We start from the raw sequence: 26,796 nt of genomic DNA, 5'->3' as shown, positions 1-26,796 counted from the left end.
ACTGTCTGGCCGATGCTTCGAATGCAACGAAGAAAGATTTGACGGACGGCGTGGCGCCTTTCGACCACCAGAGATTTCTCAGACAGCTGTGGTAGGACGAAAAGATGAAGGAAGACAAAATGCAATCTTGAGTTGAACGGAAAGAGGCGATGGTTGTGTCATCGAAGGCTCGAGACAGGAGCATGGCCGACATATATGGCTGACTCCTGTTCGAGCTGATTGTGACAACGGGGTCCATTGGAAGACGCTCGGTCCGAATAGGAAGATGGAGGAATTCAAATCAGAGGCAGAATTACCGAGTTTGTTCCTCTATCCGAGGAGTTTCAAATAGATACGTACCTAATCAAGGGGACGGATGCTTCGGTTTGCTCGCTTTTCCCGGTATCCGTAGCTAAGGTAGGCACGGTACCTACACAGTATGTATGTGGCAATCACTGTTGATGGTGGCAACTGCTCATGTTCAAACTTTTGCAGCTACGCCGTAATTACCTCAAGAAAGGCAAGCACTGCCTTCTCGTCACTTTGGCAATTTCGCGTGACGCGACCTTGTCTCTGCCGGCCCATGCAGGTGACAGGTCTGTGGAGTGCGAACCTGATAAGGTGGGTTCTCAAGATCTCCAAAGTTACTGTGTAGGTCTACTGTAGAGTAGGTCTAAACCCCAAACCTACCTAATGTGAGGTAGAGTCCTAGACCCATGAGAGACCCACTGCCACCCAACTGCCACCGAACCCCCATGTAAGGTACCGATCTTATCAGTACCTCACTGCAGGTGATAGGAAACAGTTTGTCCACTTCCATCAGGAGTAAGGTATCTTACCGTGGAAAAGACACGGTGCTAAGATAGTACGTACCTTCCATTGTTCATCGTGGTGTCGTGTCCGAATCAGTGACTATTTGCCCACACTACTCTCGCCACCTGCGTTCCTTTTTTTTGATTGGCTGTTTATTCATTTTCTTATGGCATTTTATTTTTTTTCTTTTTTGGAGCTCAAGGTATTCTGGTGGTCGTGCACTTCTGATGAGTTGGCTGATTCGTTTCACCAGATCTTACCTTCAAGTCGAATAAAAGAGGTTCCCACCTACGGTAACAGGTACTCTGGCATCGAAAACATCAATTCACCTCACCACACGGACAACACATACTTCAGCTACTCATACTTCCAATCAGTCTCTCATTCTACTCTCACTGCTTTATCTGCCACCATGAACTATCCCCCGTACGGACACAATCCCAATTCCTATGGATACAATGGGGACGTGTTCGCCAACCCTCCCGGTCAGAATGGCCCTCAACATAGCGGAATGCTGGGCCAGCGTCAACATGTCTCTCATCCGCAACCTCTTCATTCCCACAATCAATTTCATAGGGGCTCTCCTGGTCAGCTGCCTAGCCGTGGCGCTACCTTCAGAATCGAGCCTTCTATGAATATTGTGCCCGATATTCTGCGGGTTCCGTCCATGCAGCAAAAGTGCACTAACAACTACCCTCAATCGCCCAATCACTTCCCTACTGGCTTCATTGCATCCAGCAGCACAACCTTGGCCCCCTACTCTCGCGGCCCTCCCCATAAGCAGGATCTTGCCGATCAGAACGCTGCCATGCACTGGAATGATTCCAGCCTCGCGACTGGCACTTCCTATGGCGGTCCTATTAGCCCAGCTCCTCCCCATGTCTCCAGAGCCTCTTACCAGAGCCCTACTCCTCTCATTCAAGAGCCTCCAACTCCACACAATACAGCAGAAGATGCAACCATGAGGCTAGCGTCCGATGCCACAACAACCTTTACCCCCACGACAGTCATGCCATTGAAGACCCAGCCGGGCCATTCCGGTAGCCACACCAGCTCATCCAACAGAACCGCGCGTGTTGTGTCTCCGATTCAACAGGCCGCTGCCAATGCGCCGTCGGTCGGAAGCAGTTCCGCGACCAAAGCTACTATCAGTGATGGTCGGGCACCGGCTCCTGGCTACACCCCTGACCGGGCTCAGGTTCCGGATCAGAATCAGGCTCAAGACCAGGCTCAGGCTCAAGGCGAGAGCCAGACTCGGAATCGGAATGCGAAGAACAGCAAGTCAAACCGCGATACCGGCGCTAGGGCTGTCAGAAGACCCCAGTCCGACGTGGACCGATTGACACGTTTGATCGAATATCAGTTTGAACAAGGCTTCAAACGTCTGGGGCTACGTGCTGAGCCACGTGAAAGCGAGAGGAAGGACAACAGCTCAGCAAGAACACAACGAACCGCCAAATCTGTCAAGGTCAAGATCGAGCCACCCAATGCCCTTGCTGCCTTTGACCAACACCGGAGCGCCATCCTCGGCCAACTATCCACGCATGACTCAGTGTACTCACGAGTCGATAAAATCGAGCGGGGAAAAGAAAAGGAAGTCATGTGGATTACCTTCAAGAACCTGTCGGATGCTCAGGCCTTTAAGCCAAACGCTGCACATCTAACAGCCGCGACGAATGTGACTATCACCAATTTCGTCCTCTACCCCGAGTTCTATTGGGTTAGGGCCACATTGCACGGCAAGAAGATTACACGTGAGATTATCCAGGAAGATTCGGGTTTGCGTTGGTTCGAGAATTTTGGTATCTACCATACGATGTTCAAACCAGCGGTCAACGGAAACGCGGTCTGGCTTCGTTTCACTGATTCGACCATGGCGTGGAAACTGATCGAAACTGCCGAACAACAAGGAGACGACCTTCGCATCGACTTCTGCTCAGCCAAGATCGAGTAGGTCACCTCTTCAACTTCCCTGCTGAAATTTAGCTAATACGTACCCTAGGGCTGTTGATGTACGCTTGAAACCCTTTTACTGTTACAAGTGTTACGAGCCGGGTCACATGGAGAATAAGTGCAACCAACTGCACTCTACTTGTGGGAAATGCGCTGGTCAGCACAAGACATCCGAGTGCGCCCCAGGGACCAAGTTCCGATGTCCCAATTGCGGAGATGAACACCCTGCCTGGTCCCCGCAATGTCAAGATTCTGAGCGAATGAAGATGCTGGCACGTTGTGCTACCTTTGGCATAGATGAGCCGTTCTGGGCACGAGATATGCGCCAGGCACAAAGGCTATCTGAGATGGACACGTCACAATACTATTCGCCATCAGCATTTTCAGATTCCATGACACCCAGAACTCCTTCCGATCACCACACTGGAGACGACCATGAAGCTCACGCCAGACATCCGCACCCCACGCTCAGCCGTCGTGAGATGCGGATACCAGAGTCACCCACACGTAATGGCAGGACACAACGTGGCGAACGCAGTTTGGAGACGTCTACCTCCATCGCCCAGAATCCTGCCGAAAGGCCTCCTGAGTTCGGAGGTTCGTCCAGCAACCAGGGCCAAGGTTCGCTCCCAAAGGCCAGTCAGTACGTGGCCCCGGCCCCGAAACCGACACTAACATCATCAAGAGCGACGCATGCTCGAACCGTCGCAACTCCATCCGTACCTCCCAGGAAAGGAAGGAACGCCTTGGTGTCGTCAGCCACCGCGTCGAGTCCGGTTGAGGCAAGCAACAGTGGTGGCCCTCGTCCCAAGGCCCACCCGAACGGGAGGTCTGCTCGGGGTGCTTCCAGCTCGACCTCCAAGACCACAGAAGCAGACGCGGCTGCCGGAACGCAAGACAATTCGTCGCGCAACCAGAAAGCGCCAAAGAGGGCCATCAGCCCCAGCGTCAAGACCCCTCAGCGAGCGAAGCCGCGCCAATGCCGACGGGATATAGGAAAGCACGCCGCCTCGCCAACTCTCCGGCGGACCCAGTGGCATGCTAACAAGTCCGACGGGTGGTCCTCGTCTGGCCTGAGCGAGATTGCCGCAGGCAAGCGTCCGGCTGAGCCTTACACACTGCCTGTATCGCCCAACAAGTCAACGGACCAGAGTGTAGCTTCCGAATCGTCAGGCAGTGGCACAGCGACAGCGTCCGAGACAGGGACGGCGTCGTCCTCTGAGGCAAGCTCTTCAGTGAGACCTGTCAACCGTCCAGTTGCCGATCATCCGGTCGCTCCACCCGCACAGCAGAACAAAGGTCGCGGTGCCCAGGCCCCCGCGGACAAGAGTCAGGTTACATCGGCGCCATCGCAAGAAAGGGAGGTATGTGTGTATCAAACCTCGTCTTCCAGACCGAATCGTAACCATTACAACGTAGACCCTTTGAGCTGGCTTGAACTTAAGAAAGGGCGCCGACCTCGTGCCAGCAAGATGCTATTTTATGGTTCACTCCGGAAGTTCCACGGCCAGCCTATCCGGAAGAGGAAGTAGCATCTGGATGTATTTCCTTTCCAAGCACCAGGACATTGGGAGTATGAGATTGATCTGGGGTGGGTTTGCTCTTTTTCTTTTTCTTCCTTGTTTGAGGGGGGAGGAGGGGGGAGAGGAGAGGCTGTGTGTAGGGATTAGTTTGCGACTTAATGGAAGGTCCATGAAAGCGATGTAGACAGGACAGTGTGCGGGCCGTTGTACTTTTGACTCACAAAGAATTTACCTTCTGCGATGACAAGGTACAGTGGACACGGGGTTGAAAGCCCCTGATTTCGCCTGCCGGGCCTGCTGGGCCTGCCTCAGGCCGAAGATATGTGCAAACATGTTGGACCCATGGCAGTCGCGGGCGAGGGGAGGCCCCCTGCCGAAGGAGCTGCACAAGGCTCAAGCAGCAGGAGTTGCTGCCAGACGAGTTGAGAGACTTATGTCAGCAATGTCGTTGAATTTTAGGGTTGGATCTGTCACACACGAATGCGCACTAGTCATACCGGCCCCGCGGGACGCATGGCCCGGTCCTTCCATTCCACGAACCATAATGCGTACCTACCTTCCTTGATCCACAATCGATCGGAGCCCCAGCCGCCTCCACGCGATCATGTATACAGTGCTTTTTGAACTCGATTCGCACATGCCAGATATGTTCCATGTGCGGCCGCGGAAGAATTCGCACATGAAGACCTCTCCATGTTCCAACCACCACAGCTCTTTCGACTGTGACACGATGATTAGCTACCTTAGTCAGGAATGGTGGCCCCTGTACGTAGAATGTTGACGAATGTGTGATATCTCGCAAACTGCTCAGAATGCTCATCAGCCGGTGGGGTATGTGGTCGGGAAGCCTCAGTGGTTAATATAATAGCCTATCGTTCCGCGGCCATGGCAACCTCAGCTGAAGAGTGGGAGGTTCGGGCTAGTCTCTGCCTTTTGAATTTTGACTTCTGCTGCTCTGCTTCACTTTATTGCCTCTCATCGAGACTGCGCCCACCTCTGCGACCCATATATCCGGTCAGCATTGTTCATTACAACATGTGTCGTTTAGTGGTATTTTTGCTCCCTCGGGTGCTAGCAGTAGTATTGCATGTATTTTGATGTGCAACCTGAAGACAAATCGTGTCGAGACCCAAATCGTGCTTGAACATCAGGCTTGAGGGACCGGAGAGTGCGACAAATTGACAAGGAATGATTTGAAATATTTACATTTCGTCTTTTAAATACACAGACCACGTCTGTAGTCCGCAATGTAGATACACAGAATAAGAATACAACGTCGATGCAATGCGGCCAAGCCACGTCAACCACGGCACCCAGCCCACATCCAACCACTACACGCCATCATCCCATCTCACTCTTGCAACGCCTCGCAACAAAGCCTTCAAAATGCAAATCACCCAGGCTGTAAACACCCCTTCAAGTAAAGCGCACGCTCCGCTTACAAGCACTGCGAGTACCACTCATTGGTCTTGGTGCAAGTCAACCCGGAAGCACAAGCAGTGGGCCCGGAGTAACCAGCCCCACCGCACTGGCCCCACTTCGCCGCCGCCTCGGACCCGGACTCCTCCGAAGCAGCCGCGCTAGGCTCCGCAGCAGTCTCGGCGCACGTCGCGGCAGGAACATCGGCAGCGGAAGACGAAGACGCAGGCGTCGGGGTAGGCGTAGGCGTAGGGGTGGGAGTCGGCGTGGGGACGGGTGTCTCGGCGACCTCCTCCTCCTCCTTGACAATCGGCGCAGCAGAAGCCGAAGCAGACGCAGTAGCGGAAGGCGTGGCAGAAGTCGAAGCAGCACCAGAAGCGACAGCCCCGGATCCAGAGCCCGTCTTGGCCCATCCGCGCTTCTGCGAGAGCTCGTACCACCAGTTACGGTACATCCACCCATCGAAATCCGTAACCTCCATAGCAGACCCGGCAAGCATGATGAACTTGCTCTGTCCCGTCGGCTCCCAGTCGTAGAAATCATCCAGTCCAAAAGTATGTCCCATCTCGTGCAGCAGAATATGAATGCTCTCCGAGTCGAGGTTGTTCAGCATATACTCCCTGCCCACCTGCTGACCCCAAGAATACCCGAACCCGCCCTCCAAACCGTCCGTAAGCTGAAGCGAGCTGTCAAAGTGGCGCGCCGCACCGCCCTTGCACCCGCTGTAGTCGCCGTCGAGGTGCGCTTCACGCTCGCAGGCCGGGTCGCACGCGGGTATGCCCTGCGGGTCCGCGAAGGAGGTGTAGACGTCCAAGCCGTCGGTCGAGCCCTCGATCAGCGCCGTGTTGTTGGTGGCGTAGCCGACGATGTTGACGTCGATGTTGGCGTAGGGGAAGCCGTCGAAGCCGTAGAGCCACTTGAACCACTTTTGGTACTGGGCCGCGTAGGTCGAGGCGAGCTTGGTGCGCTGAGCGGCCGTGATGGGGGAGTTGGAGTCCCAGCGGACGCAGACGTTGATGGAGCTGCGGGTGTTAGTCTTCTTGTTTGCATCGGATGTGAAGGCGAAAGAGGTACTCACCCGTTGTTGGCCATGATCTGGTCCCAACCCCAGTTCTTGTTGCCCTCGATGGCGCCGTCGTATGTCTTCTCGTAGTGCGCCCACACCTCCTTCAACGCGCCCGAGAGCTCAGAGGGGGGGTTCCAGCCCGTCTGGCGCTTTGTGGGGCGGTTGCGCGCGCGGACCTGCGGGGCCAGTGCGGCGGGGGAGGTGCCCTCGAGCATCTTCCAGACGGAGCCGTCGAGGTCGGACTTGGCAGAGGTAGAGGTCAGAGCCAGGGCCGAGGTGGCGGCGAAAGCGACCGCCGCGGCGGTTGATGCGATGGATGGCATTTTGGAGGTTTGCTGTTGATTGTATTGGGGAGCGATAGGAGGTAAAGTTGAGTGTTTGAGTGGAACGGAGTTGATGGGACAAAGGAACGATGAGTTTTGGTTTAGAGACAGTGTATGACTTGAAAGAGTGTCAAAAACGAATGTGAGGTTAAAGCCTGAGTGGAAATATCAGAACATGAACCAGCCAAGTCCTGCAATGCACACACAGCGAAAGAACGAGGTTGAGAAAGAATGAAGGTGATGACAAGAGATAGAGAGCAAGTCAGCAATGAAGGAAACATGGTCGACCATTGGATATATGTACCATACTCGGACCATCCTTCCCAATCTAAGTGCGCGGGATACATTAGACAAGGGGGTGGGATGGCCTAGCCGAAAGATGCCAAAAGCACCTTACCCTTTCCCACCTCTATTTTCGCTCAACTCTCGCAGTCTCCACATACTTCAATCAAAGAAGATGTCCTTCTTACTCGATTTCGTCTATCGATACAACTAAAGCCCACTTCTTGAGTCCGCAGCCTCGAAGATCTGAATTACTTTCTATTGAGCACAATCATTTCATCATGGCAACTATGAAGTCTTTGACAAGGTCTAGAGTCTTGACTCTCTCCCCCAGCCCGTATTCCACTCCCTTCAAATGTCGCTAGCTCTGCCTTACCTAACCTCAACAAGGACCTTATGTGCAGGTGTGGGGGCCGGGATGGACCATGTTTGGTTGGTCACTCTCTGAACGACACTTCAAGACCAAATTAAAGGACCGTTGCGCGCGGTTGCGGCTAACCCTTTCCAAGAGTCTCCTTTAAGCCCACTTAACTCTGCAAAACTCCGCGTAGAGCTGTCAGCACTCTACCAGGCTGCAGGTTGTTTTCTCAGATTGAGACAAGAATTGTCCACCGCAGCCGAGCCGGGGGGGGGGGGGGGGAAAGACGCTGCGCGTCGGGAATAGATTCGCGCCAAGGCGCTAAGGAGGCGCATGTGGTCCAACACAACGGTCCAGAGCCACTTTGTAATCATCCTCCACTTCCCTCGTCTGTCAGTTTGGGACTGGCGTGAACAGTCCGAAATCCAAAGGGGAAGGGCTCGCCTTTACTGGTAGTAGTACAGCGGAGGAAACGCCTTTTGGGGGGTTGCAAGTCCGTCAGCGTTTCCATTCTCTCTGTATTCTGCACACTTTTTTCATTATTTCTCGTATTTTCGTATTGTTTTCTCTTTCCATCTGACGGTATGACTAGAAATTCCGACCAAGCTGTAAACTTTTACTCGTGTATTGAAATTTGACAGTGCTCTGTCAAAGAGAGGTGCACTCTCGGCTTCTTCCACTCTCGGTCTCTTGGGTCCTTACTCTTTTCCAATGTCCAACGTCCAGGACTACAGTCTCTCAACCGCGGGATCCACGGGTCCGCAAGTCCGGCTGTCCGGCCCCCTTGGCGCGTTGGCATTCTCGCAGAATCCATACCCAGTTTTATACGAACACGCACCTCCGTAGAGACCATCATTCGAAGATCCATCAAATAGGAACCGCAAAAACGGTGCAATCTCTCCCATAAAGCGATGCAATCAACACCAATTAAGAATTAATTTCTTGACTCTTCCCAAGTTCTGCCCTCTTGCCACGACTCGACTCACAATGCACTAGGCTTCAACCCTTAACCCCAAAATGCCAACCTCCCCCAAAGTCTTGAAGTCCCAAAGTGCCCAGACAAGCCCCCGTAATAAATCCGAAGCACATCCGTAGCGTGATTTGGTGCTGGCTCGTGTGTTTCCGGTGGGATGGTACAGCCCCATGCCACTGACGCCTCCCACTGGGCGCATCCCACTGGTGCGAAAATTAGTTTCGGAAACCACAAAATCGGGAATCGAAATCGAACCAGAGTTGCAAAGACATCTTGGCGGTGTTCGTTGTAAATGATCCCGGGATTCAGGGATACCGGTGGGCGGACAGACAAACACGCCCCCCTCACCCCTTTAGTCTAACAACGATCACCCCCAAACGGTTCTTGAGATTTGTATTGTACAATTGCATCATTATGCCTAACGCTACTTTATTGTTTCCACACTTACGGATACTAGTACCATCACTACAAGGTACCAGAGGTTGCAGTGTCAACGGATACACCGGAAGTAAGGAGCGTTGCGGAAATAAACAACTTTTTAAGCTTAGCTTTAGCCTGAGAAACTAAGAACCTTCGGCACCACAGAGAGACGAGAGTTTATTTTTTGCTTCCCGAATTCTTGCGTCAGCTTAGATAAGCGCGCGCACTGCTAAAAAGTGCAGAGCAGCAAAAGTCTAATGTCTCTCCGTAATGCCAATGCCAAGTGCCAATGCCAAAACCTAATGTTTAGAGAAAACAAGTTCCTAAACTCCACTTGTGAAATCGAAATAAAGGAGACCCGCCAGACGAGCAGACAAAAAATTGAAGAAGAGGAGGCGAGAAGGCAGAAGAGAGAACACAGTCGGAGGAGTCGACGAGTCAACCTCCGAACGCAGCAAATCTGCCCCAAATCTGAACTTCCCAAAACCCGCCCCCACAAGCCGTAAGTCTCTATCTTCATGATGATTCCCCCCACACCAAAAGGTCTCGACGCCCAAGCCTCAAAAGTCAAGCCACAATCTCACCCTCTCCCTTCATCATGTAGGATGAAGCCATAAGTGACCCTCAACCCAAGCACCCCAGCCTCAATCCTTAACAAGCCAAACACAAACAACAGGCTTCCCCCCCGGCATCCCACTCCGTTCCCCGTCCCACCCAACCTCCTTCACACTCTTCTTCATCATCTCCTTATCGTCCCCCGAGAAACACAACCCCTTATACCACCGTCCATTCCCGGCCTGCACAATCTCAAAGCACTTATTTTTCTTCGGATTCGGGTTCGTCGCCCCGAACCCCTTCAACACCTCCGCGAGCGTCGTGTTCACGGGGACGTGAAAGGCGGAGAACTGGATCCGCGCGTTGAGGGGCAGCTGCCACGGCGGCGTGCTCGTCCGGAAGACGTGGATTTTCGTGTGGGCGGCGGGGAAGAAGTAGTTGTAGCCTGGTTCGCAGCCCGTTCCGCCTGTTGAGTTGGAGAGGTGCGCTGCTGGGTTGCGTGGGTCGAGGGTTGGGAGGGTGGTTGCTGTGCGCGGGGTGTAGGTTGCTTGGCCGCTTGGTTGGAGGGGGTATGTTCCTGGGTAATAGCTTCCTTGTTGCTGCATGCCGGCGCCGGGCCAGACGTAGGCGGTTGAGCCCGGGTAGGGCTGGTAGGTTGCGGTAGTCGGGTAGTAGTATGTTCCGTAGGGTGCCGGGGACGGGGCGCCGTAGCCGGCGTGCGGGATGTAGGGCTCGCCCCAGCGCGGGAGGGGCATGCCTTGGGGGCCCCAGGGGGGGCGGCGGCCTTCCATGTCTGGGCCGTTGACGGGGTTAGACATTTTGTTTGATGTGTGGGTGGATCAAGGTAGGATCAGTTGTGGTTTGGCTGCCAGGTGTTTACCCAGTTTCCGAGCACGGGGTTGAATTCCGTGATCCAAGTGCCGGGGACGGGGCCTGCGTGTGACGGATCCCAGAGATGGTGCGGGTGTCTTTGGTATCCGTACGCCGGGATGTGTGCCGGATGATGGTATGCGCTATTGGTCTGGGCGAGAACAAGGCTGCGAGAAAATCTGTCGTTCAAGTCTTGGCTGGTATTTGAGTCTGGAGATGTGAAGAAACCAAAAGTCAGCAAAGGTGGGAACATGAACGCTTCTTATATATCCTTCCCAGACATCACATATCTCGGGTTGACTGGCAGCGAATAACCGCCACGCATGAGGACAAAACAAAGTGACTCACCCGAATCCGACCGCTCGACAAACTGCCCCTCCTCGTCGTTGCCGTGTCTCCGATCACCGCGAGTGTCACGCTGAAAAGCAAAAATCTCAGTGCTCCAGACGATGTTGTTGTGCTGGTCAAAAAAGGTGCCGACAATGAGGTATCCCCAAAACGGCGGGTCGCGCGAGCAGTTCCAGTACTGCGCGATGATGAGTTTGGTTGCTGGGTAGGGCAGGTACTCTGGTTCCTCCTCGACGGGAGGCTGATGGGACGCCACGGTGACTGCTAACTAGGGGGCGTTGTGTGGTTGAGAAGACGAGTTGGATGCTGACTGTTTTAGTGCCCAAGGTATGTTGAGCTTGAAGGCTATGGGCAGACGAATGCGAATATTGACGAAAAAGAGTTTGATCAGTTATCTTGGTCCAGATTTATGTGACATTGAGCAGTAGTGTGAATCAGTGACTTGAGGCTTGCGAGAGATGAGACCAAACTATGTGAAAAGTCACTGTCAATGTCTAATCAGACGATTATCGGTGACTGATGGTGATGCGCGGCAAACAACTTCCCATTCCCACTTTGAGTCTATCAAAGTTGAGATGAGCATGATGGGTGCTGGTACACGACGGTGAATCATCGCTATGGCGCAATGCTCGGGGTGAGTTAGTAATGGCAGCCGTAGTTCTCTGTACTAATTCAAGTTCGACATAATCACATGAATATGAAGTGGAAATTGCAAAGTCTTGATTGATGGTGATTCCAGTGTTATTCGATTGGTTGATTGTGTGCTATGAGCTTCTCAACTGCCTGTGGCGCCTGTCTTTCGGTTGTGGCTGACCGTGGCTGACCGTGGCTGGAGCTGTTGTGGACCTCTGTCTTATGTAAGCTGAACAAACGAGGGCACCTTGGACCCTCAAGCTGGCTCGCTCCTTCGGCCCGCAAGCTCATGTTCGCAGTTCAAGAGCTCAAAGGGAGCCAGAGTATGGGCAAAGCCTAAGAAGAGTGAAACAGTACTTCGACCATCATCCCGATCCTGATCTCGACTTTGCAGCTGTCCATCTAATAACGCGCCAACCCATCATGGTCGGCTAAAATCAAGCTGACTGTCGGGTCTCCACCACGTCATTTCGCTAGGCCCTCGTAATTTGATGACCGTAACTGTATCATTTTCCCTGGCCCGAGATGCCGTGAGCGAGGCTGAGGACGCTGATGAATGTGACACTTCCTCCACCCAAAGGGGAGGACCGCAACATTATTGCTGTTGCGGGAAGGTATCGCGTAGCCTTCGTGTGAGTGGCGTCGTAGTGAAGAGGTATGCCGTTGCGGAGCACCGTAAATAATCCATGCGCCGGTCTCTGAAGCTCTGGGCTGCAACATTCTCATCATCGTACCGTCGAGCTTGGAGCCCATGTCAATGGAGAACCCCGCAAATGCCGTGAGCTGATGAGTCGGAAAAGTCCGAATGTCCAGGTCGTAGACCGCCTCAGTCCTCAACTTCGACATCCTCCTCAACAACCCGCACAGCACCGCCCTTGATGCTAACCGCCCCCTTGACAGAGTTCTTGAGCTGCTCAACCTCCTGCCTCACCAACTTGCGCCGCTCCACCTCCGTCACGAGCCCCTTGAGGTACACTTCCGCCTGCACGGTCGCGCTGTACGACATGGCCGTCCAGCTCCACACGTTTCTCCTCTCGGCGTCAGCGCCAGCGGCAAGCAGCGTCCTCAGCACGAGCAAATTCCCGTTACTGCTCGCGAAATGCAGCGCAGTGTTGCCGTCCAAATCAGCCCTCTGCACAGCGGCACGCGCGCCCTCGGGGACGTACGTCAGCAGGATCTGCAGCACGGTATCGTGCCCTCCGCGGCTCGCTTCCATGATGGCGTCGCGCCAACGTATGTCGCGCCGGAGGATGACGTGCGGGGTCCGCTCGCAGAGGAAGTGGACGACCTCGGTGTGGCCCGCGGCGGCGGCGAGCATGAGGGCTGTTTGGTGGTGCTCGTTGAGGGCCGGGTCCGGGTGTTCGTGGCCGTGGTCGACGAGGACTTTGGCGACGGGGAGGTGGCCTAGGGAGGCGGCGAGGTGGAGGTTCGAGTTGGAGAGGGCTTCGGGGGATGGGTCTGGGTTGTGGAGGAGGCGGGGGTGGGATTTGAGGATTCGTTTGACGAGGAGGGGGTCGTTTGCTGTGATGGCGCGTCGGACGCGGAGGGATGGTTCGATCCTGGAGGCGGAGAGGTTAGCTGGAGTTGTTCACGCGTAGCTGATGTGCGGGGAAGGAAGATGGGAAGAGCCTACATGATGGGCGGGATTGAGATCGGTCGGGACGGGTCTAGCGAGCGTGATTTGGTCGAGGAACTGAAGAAGTCGACGGCGGCATAGCTGGTGTTAATGTTGTGCTGCTATTGCTACCGTGTCTCCAAAAAAGAGAGGTGATCGGTGGTGGTGATAGCTGGAGGTGAAGTGACGGATATGGAAAAACGAGTGGCAGGTGAACGGGCGGGAAAGAAGGTGAGTTGGGACGAGATTGCCAATAGGGGGCGGCTGATGACAGGCCACTGTCCGGATTTAGTGCACGGCGCCTGGAATGTCCCTGTCGGTAGCCTTGTGAACAGAGCAGACGGGAAGACAGGGGTGTTCCAGGGGCGGGGAAGCAATGGAAGTACCTACCAAGTACCTGACAAGTTCTTCATTAAGCGACTCGTCAACGGCCGTGGACTCCGGGGGAAAATCGGCGGGGAAAAGGCGGGGCAATCGGCGTCACTGCCGACGGGATTAAATTGATTTTCTCTCCGGTCATTCGGCTTCGGCTCGTGTTTATTGCCTCGCTTTCCACTCTCTATCATAGGTTCGAAAACTCTTTGGATCTCATTTTCCATCATGGGGGATTCTCTAGGGCAAGAAAAGTTTGGCATTTACAATTGAGTTTGAGCACTTGGACTCCCGCGCATGATTCGACGCGTCTGATGTTGATTGTCTGATGTATCCCGGGACCCCGTCTGTGTGTGCAGCCAATTGACATTTAGGTACCATGCTGGTATCTAACCTGAATGCATCTAAGAAATGTCTAGAATCTGTAAACGACAAGATGGAATCACCACGTTTTACAATGTTCACCAATCAGCTAGTACCCGGGATTCGTTTGACTGATTCTACTGATTCCATTGACTAGAATATCTGTTCTATCACTCTATCCTCTAACGCCGAACAGTATGCGTCCACCCTCATCTTGACTCTAAGCAACGTACGGCTTTCCAAAGGGGTGCAAATCCAACCCCTCAATATCAATATACCCAAACTTGCTCCCATCCTCATTCTTCCCCATCGCCTCCGCCCACTTGCCCAGAGACTTCATAAACACATCCTTGTACTTCTCCTTGCTCACGTCCAACGGCTCCTGATCCCGTCCGATGAGCCTCATCTGCGTGCCCGCCAACATATTCGTCAGCCCGAAATCCTGCTCCCCCAACAACGTCTCAATCGCAGCCGACGCCTCGCCAGCGATAATCTTACGCGGCAGATCCACCTCGTTACACGCAGGTCTGGCCAGGCCGATGCCGTGCACCGTCTTCAGCGCCTCCACCATGGCAGGCACAGTCCTCAGCCCGCCGGTGACGTACGCTTTCGTCTTGGTCAGCTGCGGGATAATCTTCTCCGCGAAATCCAAGAAGAACGCCTCGCGCTTCTTTGTGGACTCGCGCTTGTGCTCGAACGCGAGGGACTGGTACGTTCCGCCGGACAACTCGACGAAGTCGAAGGATGCGGCCTCGAGCGCGGAGCAGAGGTCGCGGCAGTCTTCGGTCGAGAAGCCTTCGTCTTGGAACTCGACGCTGTTGACTTTGATGCCGATGCTGAAGGACGGGTCGGGGACGCGGGCGCGGATGGCGTCGGCGATTTCGAGGATGATGCGCGCGCGGTTGGTGAGGGAGCCGCCGTACTGGTCGGTGCGCTTGTTTGTTGTCGGAGAGAGGAATTGCGCGAGGAGGTAGCCGCTGTTCAGACGTCAACCAACTGCCCAAGATGGCACTATGCAAAGGGGGGAACTCACTGTGCGCCGTGAAGCTCGACTCCGTCAAAGCCAGCCTTGTAGACATATTCAGCCGCATGTGCAAACCCACCAATAACCTTTTCAAAGTCCTCCTTCTCCATCGCTCTCGGCTTCGCGAATCTCATACCCATGACATCCCCCTCAAGCTGCACGTCGCTCGCCGAGATGGGGTGCGGGTTAATCTTCTGCTCGACCTGTCTGCCGGGGTGACTAAGCTGCGCGTGCAACAGACTGCCATGCGCCTTGGCGCCCTCGGCCAACTTGCGGAACCCTTCGAAGCGCTCGCCCTCGAAGGGTGCGTCGAGCGGGATAATCGGGTTGCCGGCGGCCTCGAGCTGGTCGTAGTCGAGCATGACGTTGCCGGAGAGGAGGACGCCGAAATCGCCCTCGCCCCAGCGACGGTAGAGGTTGATAAGCTCGGGCGTGGGGATGCCGCGGTTCGTCGGGGTTTTGGGGTCCCAGGTCGAGAGGCGCTCCGTCATTGCGCCTTTGAGGAAGCGGTTCTTTGCGACTTTGCCGGAGAAGGCGAATTTGAGGGGTTCGGCGAGGGGTTTGGGGTCCACGGCCTCGGCGGCGTATCTTGAGGGTGCCATCTTGGTGGTTTGTGTGTGTCTATTATGGTGGTGGTTGTTTGGGGGAGGTTTGTCGTGAAGTCTAATGCTGGGGGATGAACGTGTCTGTGGGCGACTTTGTTCTTAATGCTCTACATCTCAAGGGTTCGGAAGAAAGACTGACGCAAGGTGAGGAGGGGCGATGGTTTTTGTAATGTCTCAATAATTCGCATGTCCACTTCTTCATGCACCTTGTCTTGTTTATTCAGCTTTCTGGTTCGCAGCAGCGGAGCCCCAAACTGACGTCCACGGCTCTGAAACACTCCTGCTTTGTAATTCAATTTGGTTTTCTCCCCGCCACGCCACCTCTAAGACCGATCAACGACACTCTGCTCCACTCGGCATTCGGAGTCTGTGTTGGACTACGAAGATGCCCCTGGCCCATCCAGGTCTTTTGAAGAATGTAACCTAGAAGAGTGCACCATTTTTCTACAATGGGTCCGAAGTCTGCATGCCGGATAACTCACCAAGGATTTATCTTCTTCGATAATAAGGTATTTAGGATGCAGAACCTGACGAAAAAATATCAATTGCATTATACTCAAACCATCAAAGTTCCGTGAATCTGTTTATCATCCTAACTGCAAGCTCACTCTCTTCTTCTTGTCAAAAGTTCACGTCCTCGGCTCGGCCCCTCCATCTCGGCCATCAACCCGTTCCAAAATTGCCCCTCACAGACAGCCCCAAAAATGCACTAGGGGTCGTGTGCGTCATGGTGGGGAGCTACCGCAGGGGTCTCCCGCGTCATGAATGGCTCAATTGCCGTGTACGCAGCATTTCGGGGAGACTAAACACACCACTATGTACGTCTGCGCCTACCTTATGCCAGCATATGCACGCAGCAGCAAGAGGCGGTCGCCCAATCTGCAGCGCGATTTGTGCCGTTTCGAGAAACCTTGGTGCTCCTTTGGAATCCTTCTAGGCTCGTTATTCGTAAGGTCTTGGTAAACATGACCCATCCGGCGTGCGCCCCCATTCCGCCAAGCTTTGCGCCAGATTTCTAATCCGACGACGGGGGAAAGGCGGGGATTGGACATCCCAACTCTCCACGGAGTTTGTCGGATCGGGTCAACCTCTTTTCCGGCTACGCCCTGCTGAGCCAAGTTTGGTTGTGCTGAATCAGGCGCTGAATCAGGGATCACTTCCACGGCGTTTGAGATGGGACGATTCCTTTCAAGGTTTGGCCTCACTTGATGAAGCTAAATGACCTCATTGGTCTAGAACGTACGGTCTGGTAGATCTCAGTTCCCTAGGGCGGTATTCATAGGGCGTTACTCCCTAGGGCGTAATAGCTCTTGGCGATTTACATGGTGTTTGATCCTCAAATGCCGTCGCCTTCGTTCTCGTTATCGCTTACCCAAGATGCGTAGAGGAGGGATATGAACCCCACGCGTCATCGTCCCAATTACCAACTTGCTTTTAGGGAATAAACAATTTTCTACACTTCGGCCCGGCCCGCTAAGGCTATCTAGTTTTCTGTCACAGAACAAGAGCTGTGATCCCACATGATGCAGTCTACCCATCCCGTAAAAGAAAGAAGACTCTTCATCTCAACTATATGAGATATACTCCAGTTCAGTCCTTCGATATGTCAAATACCACAGTGCGAGGCCCCGTAGCTCAGGCGGTGGACAAAAATCATTCAAAAGGACTTTCTTCGAGCCTCTCCCGCCAGAGAATCAAAAAGATTGCGTCGAGGGGGAATCGAACCCCCGGCTCCCCGACGCTGCTGGATGGCAACGGAGAATTTTACCACTAAACCATCGACGCTGACGATGATTGGATGTCCTTGTGAGCTTAAGGGTCCGCTGGTGCTCAAGGAAGGCAGGTGGTGATGTGTGGTGATGTGGTCGGCCACGATGTGGTTGAGTAGCGAGTGGGCGGTACTTTCCAGGTTGGTGGAGAGGATTAGTTTAGATCCATACAACTGCCGAAAAACATTCAACCCCCCCCCTCCCCTGTGCGGATTTGATCGTTGGGATTTTAATTTCGGAGGCTTTCTATTGTTAGGTGTCATGTAGGATCGTATTGCTTTTTTTCTTCCTTGAAAGTGGGAGGTGGCGTCTTGGCTGGTAAATGAGAATTACAGCCCCCAACGCGCGGTCCATAACCTTAATTTCAACTACAGAGCTGACGTAATATAGTCTTCTTAGTCATGTAAGTTGAAAATGATGGCACGAGGGGAATAGTATGAACACGACGTAAGCCATATGTGTACACATGGAATTATCAATCTTAAGATTTAAGCTGAAGTCTCGAAGGATTTTCACTGATTAAGTGCAGTATGCCCCTCCATGCCTTCTCAGGTGATTGGGCTCGAGTGTCAACAGCGTTGATTTGATTTGCGTGTTAATTGCTAGACTTCCCAGGCAGAGTCGACTCCTATAGCACAACTACAATACAGATTGAGTGAGTAAGTGTATGTTTTTCAGCTGAGTTATGATAACTTCCACAACATCAGGGTGGGTTCTTCAGGGTTGCAATCCTTTTCTACGGGTGAGCGACTGCTGCACCAATTCCCTTTGGTTCGGCAGAGGCCTTGGTTTCTCATATTCTTTTGTTGAAGTGTACCTCAGCTAGAAATGAAGACTTGCAGTCACTCAATATCTATGGATACATAAATACCTCGCCAAAATTGGCACATGATCCACTTGGCAGGCGTGATTCTACATTTTGAAGATATGGGACTCTACTGGTAGACTTGTGTAGCTACCAGCGGAACCAAATGCCATGGTAACAGCCGTTTCAACAGCCTTTGTGGTTGTTCAGGCTGACACTGCTTGAGAACACGTCATTCAAGCTAGGATCGATCATGCTATAGAGAAAAATGCCAAAATCCTCTATTCACCTTCCTTGGAGTCCAACAGGTTTTGAAACCAGTCAAAAATAACTTGATTGTGCTGTTTGAAAGCCCCAATCCCGCAGTGCTCGCCAATCCCATCTTCCTCTGTAAAATGATGCAAATACGCCCACTCCCCCAACGCCTCCGCAAGAACTACCGCCTGGCCCTTGAAGAACAAATCATTCTGCGCATCGCCCACGAAAACAGGCGTCCGGATCTGATCCACCACAGGTTCCATGCGATAATCCAGCGACAACGTCACAAAGTCGTACGCGGACGCGGTGTTGAACGCCCACATCCCATGCCCGAGACCCCAGCGCAGCGTCGCGGGTACCCCGGGCTGTAGAAACCGCTTCGCGTACTCATCAAGGGCCGCTCTGTCGCCCGAGTCGTAGATCGCCATGGCTTCTGCGCCGAGGGTAGCGTTCACGACGACCGGCCAGTCCCAGACGCCGTCGACGGCGAAGATTGCGGCGAGGCGGTGTTCAAAGGCCGCGGCGCGGGGGGCGAGGTAGCCGCCGAAGGAAAACCCGAGGAGGCCGATCGAGGACGGGTCGACTACCTCGGGCTTCTCAAGGAGCCAGTCTACAATGGGAGTGATTACTCGCTCCCAATCGTAGATGAAACCGATTTCCTGGTACCGCCGAACGGAAGGCATGCCTGGCCCCTCGTAGGTGAGGACGTTGTATCCCCTCTCGAGAGCGGCGGCGCCCATGGCGTGGTACATCTCCTCCTGGGACCCATCATACCCGTTTCCCATAATAATCGTCGGGCGCTGCGTCTCCTCCTCGTCAGGCGTGAACCATATACCCGGGATATCAAAGTCCGCCGTCTCAATCGTCACACGCTGATTCGGCACCGTCAACAACGCGAGACCTTCATCGAATGCGGCAGTCTGGTTGCCCCACAGCTCGTAGATGCGGGGATCCGACGCGTTCTCGTGGAGGTAAAAGTCGGCGCTACGAAAGTACGTCGCCGCGGCGAAGAAGGCGCTGCGGGCGGAGACGGGAAATTTTGTTTTCGCGATGCTCCTTGCGCGGTCGAGGACGCTGTAGGCGAGGGCGGAGAAGGAGGTGGCGTAGCTTGCGAAGTCGCCAGGGATGATTTTGTTGGCGGTGGTGAGGACTTCGCCGAGGTCGGCGCCGTCGTAGACGGATTGGCTGAGGGCGCGAAGGATTTCAAAGTGGAATGTGTGGTCGGCGCTGAGCTGGTACATGGAGTAGTTCGAGCTTGCCATGACGGGAAGTTCCTCGCGGAGGACCTGGCTCGAAAGTGTTCATGAAGCGAATCAGCTTCACTGGGCGTAATGCATGGTGTTCTGATTCTGTGAGGCTCAGCTTGCAATTTATAAAAGACCAATTCTCATGATCAACATAGTAACCCCGCAGTTGTCAGCAAATGTGAATAGTAGGTGCAGCTGGACGGGGGCTGGATCCTATCAAAAGTGCGATTGCCCATCAACTTGGCTGCTTGCGAGGGTGACGGGAATGTAACATCAACGGAGGCATAGTAAGTCGATGATATCTGACAGCAGCCCCCCGGTTGTAGCGTATCGAATCAAGACTGCAGGAAGCGACGTCAATCTCGACGAGTTGGATCAGTGGGATTGGCTACTCGAATGCAGGCGAGTGGCGGGTGCTCCCGGAGGATCAAGCTTCGGAAGGGGAACGCTTGGCGTAAGCACTGCGTCGTCGGTCAGCAATATCACACACTCTCCACTCGCTCCTGATCAATCAGCAAAGCAATCCGGACCCATCGAAGTACTTAATAGTAAAATATCGCTGAATCTCTGTTGAGGCTTGTTGAGGGTGGTATTAATTGCGATTCTGGGCTCCTACGGATGATGCTATTCCTAGCATTTGAACATATCTACAGAAAATATGCGTTCAGTGGGCTTTGAATCAAGTTTTCAGCTCCTCCAGTGAGTGTTCCTGACTCCAAGTATCAAGGTGTAAAATTCCGCCATTATGCTTATGGAGTGTGGGGCATCTCACGATTCAGAAGTCAAGCCATTGGTAGCAAAAATACCAATGTATTACATGTGCGAGTCTATCGAGACAGGGGAAGTATCCACTAATACCTTACTGTGAATTAATACCGTGTAAACGATATCGAGAACCGCCTGAGCAGCCAGCAAAGGCAGAATATAAAAACAAATATTACATGCAAGAGGATCAGAAGGAAAAGAGAGATAGAACCGTTATCATTCAAAAGTTTGCCCTGCGGGGCCTTGCTTCGGTAGCCCCGAACTATAACCACATCAAAGCAAACATTACTATTTAGCTGGCTGAGGAAAGCGGAGGGACTTCGACAACGGTCAAAACCGCTTATCGCGTTTCGGGAATACTCAGGATAACAAGGGTTGGGGTTAGGGTTTTAGTACTCGACCATGCAGAGTCAGCCAAGACATCATAAGATTCTTTCGCTAATCACTCTATGCAAATACCAACTCGGTATGCTTATTAAATCAAAACGAAGAACTAATGAAGTCTTAGCCTGCAATTGAGGAAGCCTAATCGAACTTTTTCTGCCATTGAAATCAGTCAGACCTAAAAGCTGTCATCAAAATGACGTTGAATGCTTGGTGGCAACAACATACGTTGTTTGAGGCAACACCGTCCGGACAAAGATGTTCGGACGGGATGACTAATTCGACCAATCAGCGAAGACACAAAGTCTCTTGATGGGGAAATACTCAGCATCGATACTAGTATGACCTTCCGGACCAACATGTAATAGTCTGTTCGCGAACAAGCACATGTGGCTCGTAACTTACGGACCGCCAAAATGACACATGCAGGAGCGGAACCTAGAAAGTCTCAAGATCAATCCTGCGTGATTTCGGATCTAGTGTTGTGAATTTCGGGCTTGTATCCGCTCTAAAGTAGGCTAAGAAATAGTCAAGACACGAATGAAGTCTGAGGCACAAGTAGTAGAAAGTGGCTTTACTACTCTATGAGGAGCAAAATTTCAGATGGGGCACCTTCGCCCAAGCTTCCATACGTTTTGTAGTCTCAATCTGTGTGTATCTGGCCTGGATATGACGAACCCAAAAGCACCCTGTATCTGCCATCGCAGCGCTGGGTCTAAGTCAACTCGGACAATCAACTTCTAAATTCACTCGAATAATTATCGGAAAATCGCGCGCAGGCTTGGAGAAGAGACTCAACGGATATGGCTTTACTGTTCGACAAGACGGAAGATCTGGGTACGATGATGCGCATCGCATCGAGTTATAATCTCGAAGTCATTGTCAATGATCTTATGTGACATACTAATTGGAGCTTTTTCTAGCAGCGGTATACAGTAACACTACTTGATATACAAACAGCGGAGTTACTCTAGCTCTAGCTTTCTGCATATTCACACTAGACTCAACATGAACCCAGATAGCAGACGCTGTGCTCCGGAACTATGTCGCGTTAAAACTACTCGAAGATGATCAGGAGGATAGTCGCATCACCAAGCTCTGCGCTAGTGCATTATGGCACGCCTTCCTTACTACCTAGAATCTAAAGGTAGTACACACCAACCACGCGCACTTCGGTCCTGCTTGGATTCTACTAGAATTACCTACTCTAGTACCATGACAGCTTCATTCCTTAAGGTGTGGAAATGTGGAATCCGCAAACAAGCTCGAAGTGGGAGCCGGATTCACATCCGAGCGCCTGGGGTTCGTGCCAAGAATTTGACCAGTGCCACACACCTTGCAGGCTTGTTTACGCATAGGAAGTTTCGAAGTAGGAGTTTTTGCCGCCGTTCCCTCTTACAGCCGAAGCTTCATGTCGGTAGACCCGAGAATACTGACGGCGTGCTTGGGAAACCCATGTAGCTGACTAGCGCCCTCAACAAAAACCCCCGTTCACCACCATATGACGGCTGTCGGCCTCTACCTGAGACAATGATCTTCCGGGTCCCGCTCTCATCGGATATACCCAGGCGGTTCAGGGGGCGGGAACGAATTCTATTCAGTGGATACCATCTGGGGTCGTTGTTTACTGGTTTGATTATACCTCATGGTTCGCATATGGGTCCATCATGAATATTAAAAAGTGGCGAACAGTGCTCTTATCGATTATCAACATTCTCAAAAGACGGGAAGAAGACATAAGGTAGGGCAAGCTTAAACTGCTAAGTGACTACCCTGTGACGATAGGAAACTTCAGGCAGAAAACATTTCGCTCAAATTCATTAATCCCGCATCCTCTGATCTATGGGCTACAAGGAACCTTTTTCTGTCCAAGTACCAGGCCATTATCTGCGCACCCCCTTGAAAGAGCCTGGAGTCTGTCAAAGTCGGAGGAGCGAATGCAGCAGAACTAAGAGCCATTCATCAGCTACAAACACCATCTTAGTTCTCGCCACTAGATTGTACACTTACGCCAGGGGAAGGGAGGACTGCGCCTTTTACTGCATTGCAGAAATTGTTGCTCGGGGCTACCTTTCCCTCCACTGTCATGCAGTGGTACGTCCCGTATTGTCCAGTTCCCTGCCTATGTGTTGCGCAAAACGCGTTAGCATGCGCATGCAGGATCTAACGGATCTAGAGCCACGGAGATCTAGCCGAGTGGGGGAACGCTTACCCGAAGACAGTGGCTGTGAGAAACAACACGGTAGACATAAGGGTGGTTGAAGAGCGCATTTTGTATCTGATGCAAGTCAATGATGAATAGTCCGTAAGGATGCAATTTAATTTTTCTAGCAAGCTGAAATGGCGAAGAAAAGTTGAGTTTCGGAAAGAACGGTTGATCGAAAATCAGAAAGTCGGATATTGTTGACTATTTAAAAACACCAAGGAGTCTCTCATGCCGCGTATATATGCCAATTCAAAGATGAATGAATCGTGTTCACCTTCACCCTGGAAACATTTCTTGACGACTATCGCGCGATTGTTTGAGCCCAGGTTCGATCTGCCCATCCATGCCATCCCGTAGGGCCCCTGAAGATATGGCCGGCGGGGAGGCGAGCCATGAACATCTCGGCCGACTCTGAACGGGGCTGTCTAGGAGGTAGACGCAAGGTCTGAAAGGTGATCCCAAAACAGAAACCGCGATTCCAAAAATCGGAAGAACCTTTGCTCGCATAAGACCCTGAGTGCTCGGATGACGAAGACAGAAACCCGGTCCCAAGTGATCGGACCCGTGGCGGTGTCACGTGGCTACGCCATCTCCTTCCATTGTTCCATTGTCAACGGATCCAGAGAGTCAATTCCTGGATTAAACCCAATGCCCCCGGTCCAAGCGAGAACGAGCCGTGACGGAACAAGTTTGCCGTAGGCAACGTCGGGGATGGAAAGAGGCAGAACACGAGTCAGGTCTGGCTGGTAAGCCACCATCCTACCGTTGCATGGCGCGTTTGACCAAAACTCTATTCGTCGAGAGTTGACGGTATTTGTTCATCACCGCTTGGACATTCCGCGCACACGCACGGCACTAGGATGCCACGTGCGGCAGCTATCTATGAGAGCGTGCGCAGGAATCCCTTAGATTTCCATACATGAGGACCAAGATCCGATTGATCCCGCTCCCCAAAGAGCAATGCTAAAGTTTCCCAATCAATGCCCATCTTTCCCTGTTGCCCCGTGCTGTTTCACAGATTTCCCCATCACCCCCTCCCGCCTCACCGGACTGAAGAGAGCGCACCATTTTATCCTCTACAAGGACAAACGAGCAAGTGTCAACGGAAGCATCGACCAGTTTTCTCGTCGTCGTCAAGGGACCTCGAAACATTGATTCATCGCGGGCCTCCGCTTCGCCCTGTTTTCACTCACGCACCTCCGCTTCCACTCGGCACATCTAGGATCGGCTTCCCCGGGCTGGAAACTAACAATAATTGTCTTAATGGGGCCTCAATAGCAATTCGCGACAGCACGCAGGAGCTGGAGCTATGGGGTTGGAACGCGTCGAGGCGGTGATGCGCCGCTTAAGCATCAATCATGAGGCGGAGCCTCTCGCCGGAAAGGTCGTCAGCATCATCGTCGCCATGATATCGGCCTGTCTCCTTGCTAGTCTTTTTGGTCAGTGCTTTCATGACAAACTCGACGTCGAACGTAATGTGCTAACATCTCGACAGTGATGAGATGGACATCAGTGAAGGACTGGAAGGCATTACCGTGGACGATGTGGCGTAAGGAGCCCTCGCGATTATACGCCTTTGTCCATGAGGTTTACTAACTTTCAAAGTCGTTGTACTTATCTACTTCTTCTCCTTTCTGTTTGTATTCGGCACTTCAATCCTACAATTTGGATTCGGAGCCGATCTGAACTTCGACACTTGTTCCGCCGCGACACTTTTCTGTTTGGGGGCATATGTGTCTACCAAGGTAAGCTAGACTCATCGCAACTCTCAGTGATATCTTTGACTAATCACGGAATAAGTTGGTAAGAGCGTGTCAGTCGTGTGCACCAGAGCGGTATCTAACAAGGTGAACAGTTCATCTACCTCTTCATGGTTGATAGGGCAGTAAGTGAATCTGTGCGACATATTTGACTCCTGTGACTCACATCAATGTGTAGCACATCATTAGACAAACGAGAAAAAGGCGCTTAAAGTCGAAACTCTATCTTTTCAACTCATTCGGCATGTTGGGTACGCTTCAAAGCTTCTATCACGCATATTCTTTTTGAACTAACCTCTCTGCTAGGCGTGTTCGTCCTGGTTGTTATCATGAACTTTATTTTGTATGCCTGGATAACTCTAGAGACTCTCCTCCGGCTAATAGTCTCCCCAGCCGAATTACTCATTTCGAGAATGGCATCTGCATTATTGGGATGGAACAGCCAGTGTTGCTGCCACTTATCTCTTTCGACGCAGCTGTGAACGTGAGTATACGTTCAGCTCGTGACATCCACCTTGATCTAACGTAGACCAGGTTTATCTCACAATTTTGTTTTTACTTCCTTTACTGAGTAAGCCACTGAAGACACACTTAAGTTGTACGGTTGCTGATGCTGCTCAGGTCTACACTCCGTAAAGTATAATTTCTGGAAGCCATGGACATTGGACTGGCGTAATCGTCGTATCCCCAGAGCTCCACCCAATGTTCGGCTACGAAAACTCGTGATACGCACTTTCATTGGTTCTTGCTGCACTCTTGTTAGTAGTGTGACGTAAGTTCTTCACTGATGGTTTGACGAGAACTAGCACTGACCAGTATTACAGAAATTTGAGTGTTCTCATGGCTTTGAATGGGGAGGTGGCATGGCTGTGCTTGCTATGCTGCAACACCGATAGTAAGTGTTCGCGCGGGGCCTCACGTAGACAAGTCTGACCAAGGCCTATTAGTATTTTTCTCGGCCCTAGTGATCAACTGGATTACGTCACCTAGCCAAGAGTCGACCTTACGAACCCTAACACGACCATCGCGCGGCATATCCACACTAAGGGATGATGCCGTTACTATTCCGCTTGATCCCGACGGCAACAGCACGAGCACGAGAAAGAGTTGGGAGCAGAGGCGATCAAAAACGCCGACAACAATCGGCCTCGAAACAGCAGAAGCACTTGATGACGCCGATACAGAACTAGGCGAGCGCTGCGTGCGAGACGACGACGAAGCTGACGCAGATCAGACATTCAAGAGGGAAGGGAGGCACTTGGAAGATGAAGACGACATTGAAATAAGTGCCGCCGAATTACGAGGTGCCCAGGCATGAGCAGCGAAGTGGGCGTTGAGATCACGACGAAATTTACGAAAAGTTCACGTCCTGTCTTTTGATTCAAATACAGACAACTGGCAATAGAATAGAAAGGAGTCGGGTACACGTACGAAGGCGGAACGGGAATCGGTGCCATTGCGATATGGTATCACGGGCACACTTTTGGCGCGACTTTGGCATATCGCCCTATTATACGTACGAATTTTTGATGATGGCGATCTCATCAAAACCGAGAGACTTTTCAACATGGGACAGTCAAAATAATCTGATGAGCATATGATGCCAGAGTTTCCGAATGGCGACTCACACACGTAATACTTCATAGGTCCCAATCAGTGGCAATATGATGACATCAGGGCAAATTCGGCAAGCCGTGTACCAGAGACATCAGAAAGACGGTGCTAAGTAGTTGGGGCATATATGTAGATATGAGAATCTGATAAGCAGGTTCTTCGTGAGTGATATTGCAACAGATGAACATCAACGCCTTGGAGATAGGAATAGTTTATCTCAAGTACATAGCCGGGTTTGTGGGGGTAGGTCCCCAGATGTAGGTTTGCATCAGGATGACGAACAGTGTGTTCCAACCGGATCCAAGACGGGAATTGAGATTTCGATAACTCTATTTCCTTCTGCTGCACTTCAATCAGACGAATCGTGAGTCAGATACCAATGGCTACAATCTTGTTGGCATTGTCATTGGTCGCGCACAATTGAATTCGTCCTTCTAAGTTGAGCTTCAACCTAAGTCAATGATGCGATACCTACACTCCATCAACCCACTCAA

The 26,796-nt window shown here is 52.3% G+C and overlaps 9 protein-coding genes across 9 annotated transcripts; 2 read left to right on the top strand and 7 right to left on the bottom strand.

Annotated features, from left to right (window-relative positions):
- Nucleotides 1-1,204: 1,204 nt before the first annotated feature.
- On the top strand, nt 1,205-4,173 carry CPAR01_14486 (uncharacterized protein; the record flags this gene model as incomplete). The annotated part of the gene is made up of 3 exons (XM_060498737.1): nt 1,205-2,742; nt 2,795-4,109; nt 4,165-4,173. 3 exons carry the CDS (start codon nt 1,205-1,207, stop codon nt 4,171-4,173), a joined length of 2,862 nt encoding a protein of 953 aa, XP_060342798.1.
- Nucleotides 4,174-5,706: 1,533 nt separating this feature from the next.
- On the bottom strand, nt 5,707-7,076 carry CPAR01_14485 (uncharacterized protein; the record flags this gene model as incomplete). Its single annotated transcript, XM_060498736.1, has 2 exons — nt 5,707-6,709; nt 6,766-7,076. The coding sequence occupies 2 exons, from the start codon at nt 7,074-7,076 to the stop codon at nt 5,707-5,709; spliced, it is 1,314 nt and encodes a 437-aa protein (XP_060342797.1).
- Nucleotides 7,077-9,753: 2,677 nt separating this feature from the next.
- Nucleotides 9,754-10,482, bottom strand: CPAR01_14484 (uncharacterized protein; the record flags this gene model as incomplete). The annotated part of the gene is made up of 1 exon (XM_060498735.1): nt 9,754-10,482. The coding sequence occupies one exon, from the start codon at nt 10,480-10,482 to the stop codon at nt 9,754-9,756; it is 729 nt and encodes a 242-aa protein (XP_060342796.1).
- Nucleotides 10,483-10,514: 32 nt separating this feature from the next.
- On the bottom strand, nt 10,515-11,465 carry CPAR01_14483 (uncharacterized protein; the record flags this gene model as incomplete). The annotated part of the gene is made up of 3 exons (XM_060498734.1): nt 10,515-10,744; nt 10,883-11,150; nt 11,421-11,465. The coding sequence occupies 3 exons, from the start codon at nt 11,463-11,465 to the stop codon at nt 10,515-10,517; spliced, it is 543 nt and encodes a 180-aa protein (XP_060342795.1).
- Nucleotides 11,466-12,341: 876 nt separating this feature from the next.
- CPAR01_14482 (NADH:flavin oxidoreductase/NADH oxidase) lies at nt 12,342-15,491 on the bottom strand (the record flags this gene model as incomplete). Its single annotated transcript, XM_060498733.1, has 3 exons — nt 12,342-13,074; nt 14,099-14,842; nt 14,899-15,491. 3 exons carry the CDS (start codon nt 15,489-15,491, stop codon nt 12,342-12,344), a joined length of 2,070 nt encoding a protein of 689 aa, XP_060342794.1.
- Nucleotides 15,492-18,349: 2,858 nt separating this feature from the next.
- On the bottom strand, nt 18,350-19,588 carry CPAR01_14481 (uncharacterized protein; the record flags this gene model as incomplete). Its single annotated transcript, XM_060498732.1, has 1 exon — nt 18,350-19,588. One exon carries the CDS (start codon nt 19,586-19,588, stop codon nt 18,350-18,352), a length of 1,239 nt encoding a protein of 412 aa, XP_060342793.1.
- A 2,974-nt stretch (nt 19,589-22,562) lies between these two features.
- Nucleotides 22,563-22,993, bottom strand: CPAR01_14480 (uncharacterized protein; the record flags this gene model as incomplete). The annotated part of the gene is made up of 3 exons (XM_060498731.1): nt 22,563-22,670; nt 22,733-22,844; nt 22,935-22,993. 3 exons carry the CDS (start codon nt 22,991-22,993, stop codon nt 22,563-22,565), a joined length of 279 nt encoding a protein of 92 aa, XP_060342792.1.
- A 211-nt stretch (nt 22,994-23,204) lies between these two features.
- On the bottom strand, nt 23,205-23,435 carry CPAR01_14479 (uncharacterized protein; the record flags this gene model as incomplete). Its single annotated transcript, XM_060498730.1, has 1 exon — nt 23,205-23,435. One exon carries the CDS (start codon nt 23,433-23,435, stop codon nt 23,205-23,207), a length of 231 nt encoding a protein of 76 aa, XP_060342791.1.
- Nucleotides 23,436-24,237: 802 nt separating this feature from the next.
- Nucleotides 24,238-26,006, top strand: CPAR01_14478 (uncharacterized protein; the record flags this gene model as incomplete). The annotated part of the gene is made up of 11 exons (XM_060498729.1): nt 24,238-24,367; nt 24,424-24,477; nt 24,534-24,673; nt 24,784-24,813; nt 24,867-24,939; nt 24,995-25,031; nt 25,082-25,172; nt 25,223-25,259; nt 25,310-25,460; nt 25,513-25,583; nt 25,636-26,006. 11 exons carry the CDS (start codon nt 24,238-24,240, stop codon nt 26,004-26,006), a joined length of 1,185 nt encoding a protein of 394 aa, XP_060342790.1.
- Between the last annotated feature and the right edge of the window lie 790 nt (nt 26,007-26,796).

This window comes from Colletotrichum paranaense (genome assembly GCF_030867605.1).
Source record: "Colletotrichum paranaense strain IMI 384185 chromosome Unknown Scaffold_15.1, whole genome shotgun sequence".
Classification (NCBI taxonomy): domain Eukaryota; kingdom Fungi; phylum Ascomycota; class Sordariomycetes; order Glomerellales; family Glomerellaceae; genus Colletotrichum; species Colletotrichum paranaense.
This window is presented reverse-complemented; position numbering and strand designations above follow the sequence as displayed.